This window comes from Alligator sinensis, unplaced genomic scaffold, assembly GCF_000455745.1.
Source record: "Alligator sinensis unplaced genomic scaffold, ASM45574v1 scaffold1499_1, whole genome shotgun sequence".
In the NCBI taxonomy this organism is placed as follows: domain Eukaryota; kingdom Metazoa; phylum Chordata; order Crocodylia; family Alligatoridae; genus Alligator; species Alligator sinensis.
Genome location: NW_005842494.1, coordinates 1,176,868 through 1,185,458, shown reverse-complemented (window position 1 = coordinate 1,185,458; position 8,591 = coordinate 1,176,868). Strand labels below are relative to the sequence as shown.

The 8,591-nt window shown below is 46.5% G+C and overlaps 1 protein-coding gene across 1 annotated transcript in view; it reads left to right on the top strand.

The window, feature by feature from the left end:
* The window catches only part of LOC106722611 (complement component receptor 1-like protein), an 8,170-nt gene extending 957 nt beyond the window's left edge, over positions 1–7,213 (top strand). Inside the window, exons 2-9 of the mRNA XM_025212948.1 lie at positions 18–203; positions 604–786; positions 2,285–2,507; positions 3,365–3,543; positions 4,846–5,025; positions 5,953–5,997; positions 6,803–6,878; positions 7,132–7,213. Of these exons, the coding sequence (XP_025068733.1) occupies positions 56–203; positions 604–786; positions 2,285–2,507; positions 3,365–3,543; positions 4,846–5,025; positions 5,953–5,997; positions 6,803–6,878; positions 7,132–7,213 (1,116 nt within the window). The 5' untranslated portion in view covers positions 18–55. The remainder of the gene's footprint in view (positions 1–17; positions 204–603; positions 787–2,284; positions 2,508–3,364; positions 3,544–4,845; positions 5,026–5,952; positions 5,998–6,802; positions 6,879–7,131) is intronic.
* The last annotated feature ends 1,378 nt before the right edge of the window (positions 7,214–8,591 follow it).

Sequence of the window (8,591 nt, the reverse complement as noted above, 5' to 3'; positions counted from 1 at the left end):
TCTTTCCCTGCTGTTAGTGCTGCTGTGTCCGCCACCTCCAGCCGTTGCCAATGGGATGCACAATGCCCAGGCCCAGGAAACCTTCCCCAGTGGGATGTCTGTAAACTACAGCTGTGATCCTGGCTATTCCCTTCATGGAGAGGCCTCCATCCATTGCACAGAGTCTGGAAATTGGAGCTTTCCGTATCCTCTGTGTGCCCAAGGTGCATGCATTTCCTGTTGGTCTTCTCCTTTTGCTTACAGGTGCATTGGCTACAGAGTTTGCATTCCTATGATTTAAATCAACGGATTGCAAACATTCAGATACACCTGATAAAGATGCAAAGTTCTGGGCTGGGGAGTGAGCCTCCAGTGAGACAGGCTGGGCCACACTTGTGGCTTGCACAGCTAACTCCATCGGCTGCAGTAAACATTGGTGCTGAAAGGGCAATGGGTTATATCTCAGGAGCCTCTTTAAGACAAACACAACACAACACACTCTACCTGTACACTAGCAGGCAGCCAGGGTGGGGCAGAGGCATCAGGGTTTGATTGGGAACCACCCTTTGCCAAGCAGGCTTCCCCTTGTGCCGCAGCCCATTTTTCACGCAGTTTCATTTGCAGCGGTCATCTGCACAACCCCAGAGATCCCAAATGGAAGGAACCTGGATGGACGTCATCCTGTGTATAGACCCGGAGACAGAGTGAGGGTTGAATGTAATGACATCTTTACGCTGAATGGCATTCAGGAGATCCGGTGCATGGAGAATGGCACCTGGGATCCCCCCATCCCTGACTGCAGTCTTGGTAAGCATGAATCGCGGTTGGGGGCTGGTCATGGCCATGGGGAGTATATGGCAGGGTCATTCACAGAGGGATAAGTGAACTTGCTGGGAATCCTGGATCAGCTTTTGGAAGTAAGCATGGAAAGTACAAACTTCTGCCTGGACTTCCCCCTCTCTTTGCTGCAGTAATCCTTATGGTAGGTGTCCCTCTTCATCCTGCCACCCCTTGTTGCACAGAGCTCTGATTAACAGTCTGTCCTGTGAGTGCCCCAACAATGGTGAATTCCTGTTGGAAGCAGCAAAATACAGATTGAAAATTCATCTTTCTCCTAGTAAAGTATTTCAGTTCCTTAAGACTGGATACCTGGGGACAGAAAAAAATCGCAGCATGGAGGCACCTTGCTTCTGGCAAGAGGGAAATCTTAGGAGGAGTGCTGTTATGTGTGTGTGGAGTCAATGGTGGAAGCATGAGTGACTTGGCACAAACATCCTGAGCTTTTCTTACTCTCCCTGGTAGATCTGCATGTTGGAATCTTCTTGTTTTTAACTGGTTTACTGTTTTCACTGAAAATCCTCCTTCCCCTCTCACCCCCACCTCCAGCCATCGCCCTTGGAAAGCACCATGCCCAGGCCCTGGAAGTCTTCCACTCTGGGGTGTCTGTCAGCTACTGCTGCGAGGCTGGCTACTCCCTTGTTGGAGAGGCCTCCATCCATTGCACGGGGTCTGGAAGTTCAGACAAACGTGCTAGCACACACAATTCAGAGCTGGGGACTGAACTTTCCAGTAAAAGGCTCAAGGGGCCACCTGTGCTGCAGTCTGAGGATAGTGGACACACATGTGTGGGGCCGGGTGACTTTCAGGCTGACTTGATGGTTTATAAAGTGCTGCCAACGTAAAGAAGTACTTAGGACTTCTACTGCTAATAAAGTGTTTCCCATGTCTGTGTGTAGGACTGGTACCAATATTTAAGGAGAAGTTTAGTGGTGTGTTGGTGCATATTTGTGTGGGAGGGTTGCATCAGTACTCTGGCCTAACCCTGGCTTTTATTGGTTTTGTTTGCACTGAGGCATTACAATCTGTTGCTGCTGTTACTGCTTTGATATTTTCAAATAAGCGCCTCTGACACACAACGGTCTGGTTCTTCCCCTCATTTTTCTGGTGTTAGAACCATTTCCCATTCATTTTATCTCCCCCCAGTACTTTACCCAAACAGATGAGTCTTCCCAGCCTTGGACACAATCCTGCTGCTGAATTAAGGGACCTTTGAGCAGTTCATGACTGCACAATTACATGGCCCCAAATTGGTGGAATTGCTGTTGGGAACACAGGGGAAGCGTGTTCGTTTTCATAGCTGAGGCTCTTGAGTGGGTGTGGCGTTAAGGCAAAATGGGGAAGGTGGGAATGCCTCTGGTTATCTGGGAGGACCTGAATTGGGTGCAAGGCAAGGTAGGTGAGTAACTTTATCCCTTGTGTGTGAGCATCCCTGCTATTGGGGTGGCAATGACTTTTCCTCTTCTAGATCAGCCCAAAGACTCTCTTCCCCCAATGAAGTTCATATTGAAACATCAGTGTCCGTCTCCTCCAACAATCGCCAATGGGAAGCACAGCGGCCAGGACCTTGAAGTGTTCACCCCTGGGGTATCTGTAAATTACAGCTGTGAGCCTGGCTTCTCTCTTGCTGGAGAGACCTCTATTCACTGCACAGCATCCGGAACCTGGAACCAACCTTTTCCTTCCTGCAAAGGTGCATTTCTATTCTTTTTTTGGATCTAGGTGTATCAGTTGCTAGACACCGTTTCACCCCAGGCCATTAGAAAAAGGTGACAAATCCCAGCAGGGGATTAGTTCTCTGGTTAACTGAACAGGTTGGGGCTGGATTCATGCTTGGTCTGTGCAGTGTCATTTCTTTTAGAGGAGTTCTGCCCTCTTAGACTGGTGGTGAATACAGCTCCTAAAACATTGGATTGCACCAGAGTGTAAGCCATGCTTGTGTAAACAGTTACAGGCTCTGTAGAAGAAAAAGCCCCAACAGGCCTGTTATTTCCCCCTCCATCCTCTCTGCATATCTGCCATGGAAGGCATGTAGGCATGGTATCCTTCTCTAAAGGTTTACTTCTGTGGAGGAGCCTTCACAGTGAAAACAGGTTCCCTGCAATTAGTGCTAAGCCACACTGGGGTAGTTGTGGGCACTTGAGCCGTTACCCCTTGTCAGCAGTTCCACAGCCTGTCCTTCCCCGTCTTAGCTCACTTGATCTCGTACTTTGTACACATTGTGTGCAGGACATGCAGGATAGCTTAGTTCCCTGCTGGCAGGCAATAAACTAGCTTGCACAAAGGCAAGGGTGCGCACAGTTCTACGTCAGGAGTTCGTGTGGATTTGCGGATGTGCTGTAAATTCGTGCCCTCTTTTACTGTGTACCGGCCTCCCCAGACATACACACCCACAGTGAGGTTTTCAGCTGGAAATATGTAGACCTAGATGGATGCGATGTTGCTGCCTTGTGTTTCGACAAGGCACGTTTCTATGGATTTGCTAACCAGATTCAGCTTTCCATTAGTGTTTAATGTCAACATTTATTGGGTCTGGGTTTTTTTTTTTGGGTTGTGCTGCCCCTCCAGCCATTGCCAATGGGAACCGCAGTATCCAGGACTTGAAAGAATTTGCTTACGGTTCCTCAGTGACTCATAGTTGTGACATGGGATTCTTGCTCGTTGGAGAAGCAACATCTCAGTGCACATCTTCCGGGACTTGGGTCCCCCCTATCCCATACTGTAAAGGTGCCAAGTGTACTTATTTGCCCTTCTTGCTCCCTTTCCAGCACTCCAGCGGTAATGTAAGAATGACTTTAAAAAAAACCACTTGATCTGCCTGCTAGACGTTGAAGCTTATGCAGCTACTTGTCTAAAAAAATGCACCTTGCCTCAGGAAAGCATTAAATAGACATTAGATAAAATGGGTAGCAGCATGAGGGGGGAAAAAGACGACTTCTAATCTAGGGGAGGGTTCTTCTCACTGGGCGAGAGTCAGGGTCCATTTTAGTTGCTTTCTTTGGGACCCCCTGGTTTTTGCATGCCTGTTTGTCCAGGACTCCCACCACCAAGTGACAATTGCCCCTTTCACTAAGCTATTGGGCAAGCGTGAGTGGGTCTTTTTAATCTTAAGGCTAAGGTGCATTGCAAAAGTAGGTGAAATAATGGTTTTCTGGGGACCTGAGAAGGCTGGAATAGGAAGAGGATCATACTTAGAGACTTAGATGCCTAAAACCCAGGTAAGCATGACTTACGTATCTTAAGATCTGGGTGTAAGTTGATTGTGTTGTCCAGCTAAGGCCTTTTTCTATAATACATCACGTTACAAAACCTGGCACATTCATCGTGGAAAGACTAAATGCATTTCTGACCCCTCCTCAAGCCCCAGTTTTTAGGGGAAAAACATTCTGGCATCACCATTTGATTCTAGACAGTTCTGGTAGTGAATGGGGCTTTGCAAACAATCGATAGTGAAATGGCAGCTGCTTGCACCAAGGAGAGTGAATCTGCACAACACGGAGCTGGCAAGACTAGGGGTAAACCCTGGCCTTGTAGATGTTCATGGCTGTATTCCCACTGAACTAAGTGGGCCTTGCTCCTTCAGCCCTGGAACGGCTCGGCCTGGTTCAGATTCTTTTTTCAGGACTTCAGCTTTATTTTTTCCATTTATATTAATAGAGTGCAGCAAGCATCCCATCCCCTGGGCCCACAGTCTTCTGCAGGGGTCTCTCTGTTCCCTTAGGCTGCTTGTCTGAGAGTTGTGCTCTGCTACAGGGCTTTAGGGGACCCAACTTGCTTCTCATGAATCTTCCCTGTTGAAGCAAGGGGCTCCTGGCAGCACTGTGATGCAACCCACCCACTTGCGGTGACTGACAGGGGCCAGGCTTATGCCCTGAGTAGCTCTGCTTTTCCCACTGCCAGATAGTACATGATCCTGGGGATAGGGGAGAGAGAGCAATACTGTAAAATGGAATGGTTGTACATGCATCTTCTGCATCTTGGTTTTCCACCATTTGTGAGAGGTACTAACTTGATGATTTCCAATTTCAGAGATGAGATGTGTAGTCCCAGATGTCCCAGGTATTGGGAAGGCAATGATGGGAATGACATATCCTATAGGGACTAATCTTACTATACAATGTGATGATGATTACATGTTGGAGGGCAGCAGTTTAATTCAGTGCCAGGATGACTTGTCCTGGGATCCTTCTATGCCAGTCTGCAGCTCAGGTGAGTGGAGACAAAATGGAAAAATGAGTTCAGCCTCTGCTTTTCAGTCACAGACTTGTATAGTATTTGGCCTTTAGTAACCAGAGCAAAAGAGAGAAAAATTGCATATCTGTTGCTTGGGTTTAGTCTTCTACCTAATGTTGAAACTGAAGTGCAAGGAAGCTGAGATGAGATTTGCCCTAAAGATGATCAACAATTCACATCCTGTTTATTCTGGAGTCTTGTCTGAACACAGGCTTATTTCCCTTAGTTATTCATTTATGTATTTATCAATATTATATATAATCATGAATATTCACTGTGGTTGCTATGACTACTACTTGGGTTAAATTAGTGCATGTTTGTGTGTAGGTGTGGCACAGTTTCTTAAATTGCACAGACACAACCTTGTAGTCCCTCCTTACACTAGAGAAGATACTCTAGGGCTCAGTGGATTTAAGGTGGGGGCTAGAAAAGTATAGGATGGATTTAAGCACCCAACTCCCTTAGGCAGTCCTGAAGACCCTATGTGTAATCCCTGCCTACAACGTATCTCTCTGTGTCAGCATAAGGCAATCTTCCAAGCAGTAGGGAAGTCCTTGTAGCTCAGCGCTGTGTGAATGAGACCCAGACCCAAGCCCTTGCCAGCCTCTGAGCAGCTGATATAGCAGGTGTGCAGATGCCAACGTCCTGGCCCAGCCACCTGGAACGGCGCCGAGCTTTCTCTTTTGGCTTGTCAATGCTTACTTTCCCTTTCAGAGCTGCAAGGGCTTTTCTACAGATTAGGAGAATGCAGGGAAGATTTCCTGCAAACCTCATGCTCTAGACCTGTCCAATTAAAGCTCCCACGTGATCAAGATAGAGAAAATATTTAAGTGTTGCTGAAGGGAATGGTAGGGCTGGTGTTTTTTATTTTGCAGCTTCTCAAGTCTGTTTTTTATTTTGCAGCTTCTCCTTCTCTTGGCTCCTATAGTGCAATCTCAGCGGTCACAGGTAAGCAGCATATCAAAAGCATTTGAGGCTGTACCCACAGCCGGTGTGAACGGATGTAGCTCTATCACTGTGTTGGAGCTAATCCATGTTAGTGTACCTGAGGGTCTGGCCTGCTGTTCCTGCACTTTCCTTGCAGAGCAGGATCTCTGGTGTCAAACCTTTGCTTGCCTCCAACAATGCATTGGCACCAAAGGAGTATTACTTCTGTAATCAGGCAGCCTTAGTTCAAAGCCTCCCTCCTCCCAGGTTGTCTAAGTCCCAACAACAGGTGCGTGGCCAAATGGGATGTGGGAAAGTCCCCGGGGCCCTGATGTTGTTCACCTCTGCGTTCTTCTGTTCTGCTTTGTGACTTCCTCTGAACTCACTGGCTCAGTTGTTCAAGTTTGTGGTTTTGATTCATCACAACAGCGTCACTTCTCTCAGTTTCTGTGGCTTGAAGTGCCCTGGGCTCTAAATGGTAGGCTGTGCTTCTTGATTTCTTTGTGCCACTATGAATGTAGGTGCTGGACTGAAGCAGCACCAGACAAATTGCTTTGCTGTGAATAAGGCCTTTTGAATTCAGTAACCAGGAATTAGGCCTTTGCATAAAAAAATCCAAGCCTAGTAGGAGAGCAACATAAAGTGCTAACAAGCTAAGCAATGACCCAGCACTCCACTTTACAAATGAAGGGATATATCCCCCAGTGCTCAGATTCATACTTTGCTTCATCAGGGATTTTTGAGGTTACTAACACTGTGCAAAAGCCAATAATTACATTTCTATGTGCCTTCAATCCATTTCACTGGGCCCTTCTTGTTCTTTCAGGAGTCTCAGGAACAATGCTGCTGGTTCTACTGGTTATGGGCATTGTTTGGAGAGTTGCTTCTAAGAAAAAAGAAGGGTGAGGCTCTCTACAGTTCCATTTTGTTTCCTTGCATGTATGGGCGTGAGTGAATTAATTCATGTTGTAGTCCTCTGATGCGATTACTGTGAGCATCGGAACAGCTTTCCAAACCATAAGCACAAATATCTGCAATCAGTTGTGACGGTACCTCATTTTGCTTGCCATTTCTCTTTTTAAAAGCAGTGGAATTGCCTGTCCTTGGAAAACTAGCTCAATTTCTTATGTGTGTTCCTTTTTCCTGATTGTTCAGGTACTATCATACCTATGAAAACTATGACCACCCAATCCCCATGACTGTCATAACTGATCAGAAGTCTTCATTTGCACCATAGCAGGTATGGGTTTATTTCAGATCATTTACCTCAATGTAAGAAAATTGGAATTGTGGTGAAAAGAGTTGTGGGACCCTTTGACCCTAGCTGACTTCTTCTTGTGAGGTCCCTTCCAGCCCTAATGCCTATGAAGTCTATGAAATCTATGACGTTTGATTTGCTGTAATGTAAGCTCAGTTAATTGGTGAGTAGGAAATGAGCAGGAACTGACTGCTTTCCTCCTAATCCCCTGGGGAGAAACATGCTTCTGTGTGTCTGAATGCAAATGGTACACAGGTTTTTATCAGGAACACCGTCAGCCAGATTCTGTTCTCCTTCTAAGTACCTAAGTGGACTGAAGCACCTCACTTTTATCTTCTTTGATCTTGTTTGAGCCTGGGGACAGTGCATGAGTCCTTGCTTTCTGGGCTCTAGCATCGGGGCTGAGATGATGGTGTGTTGTAAAAGTAGCTGGACAGAATCAAATCACACTTGAACGAGAGTGAGAAAAAGGCTGTGAAATAACAGCTTAGGTCTCTGCCTGCTTCGTTGTGTGTGGCAGCGGATGCTCGCTTGCTCTGCTCAGGATGCCGATACAGATGGGGAATGGCATGGTCAGCTATCGGCCTTTATACCTCCTATACACAGCCTCTCTGTATTGTGTACCCCACTGCCAGCATATGAATGGATTGTGAATGTTTTTAAACACTGCCTTAAAACAAGGAGGCTGGTTTGAGAGCATTTCTCTCTGTGAAATGCACAAAACTTCTCCAATATTTACTGGAAACAGTCATTTTTATAATTTCAGCATCATGTTCGTGAACTTGGCCAGGAGACTCGAAACACTTACTTTGGCTTTGTTTGTAATGGTGGGTGATCTCTCTGCCTGGTAGCAATCTTGCCCAGGCATTTGCTTGTTCTCCACACCAGGCTCATTTGTGGGGAATGTAACTTTCTTTTTTTTTTGCTCCAAATGGTTGGGAGTTGCATGGAAGTATTTTCTTCCCCTTCTTGGTCAGCAGTTTGTGCTCTTGTTCAGATGTTCCCTGTGGGAGAGCGGGGGGAGCTTTGCTATTTGTCATTCAATGCAAGTTGCTGCTGCTGCTGCTGCTTCCCTGAGTAAAACTATGGCAAGGATGCTATAAAATTCAGCCTTCTCACAGCATTGATGTAGCTCCTGGACTGACCTTCCTTGTACACTTCTACTCGATGCCCATGAGCACTTCTTGCCTGCAGACTTTTGCCTAAGCAAGATGTGCTGGAGCATCCAGATGCTGGCTCCCCAGATGAATCTCTGGCTTTCTTTCCCTTTCACAGATCATCTTGCTTTTGCAGAACAGAAAGCAAATGCTGGTGATTTCTCTGCCTCGAATTGGAATCAAAAGAACAACTCCTGAGC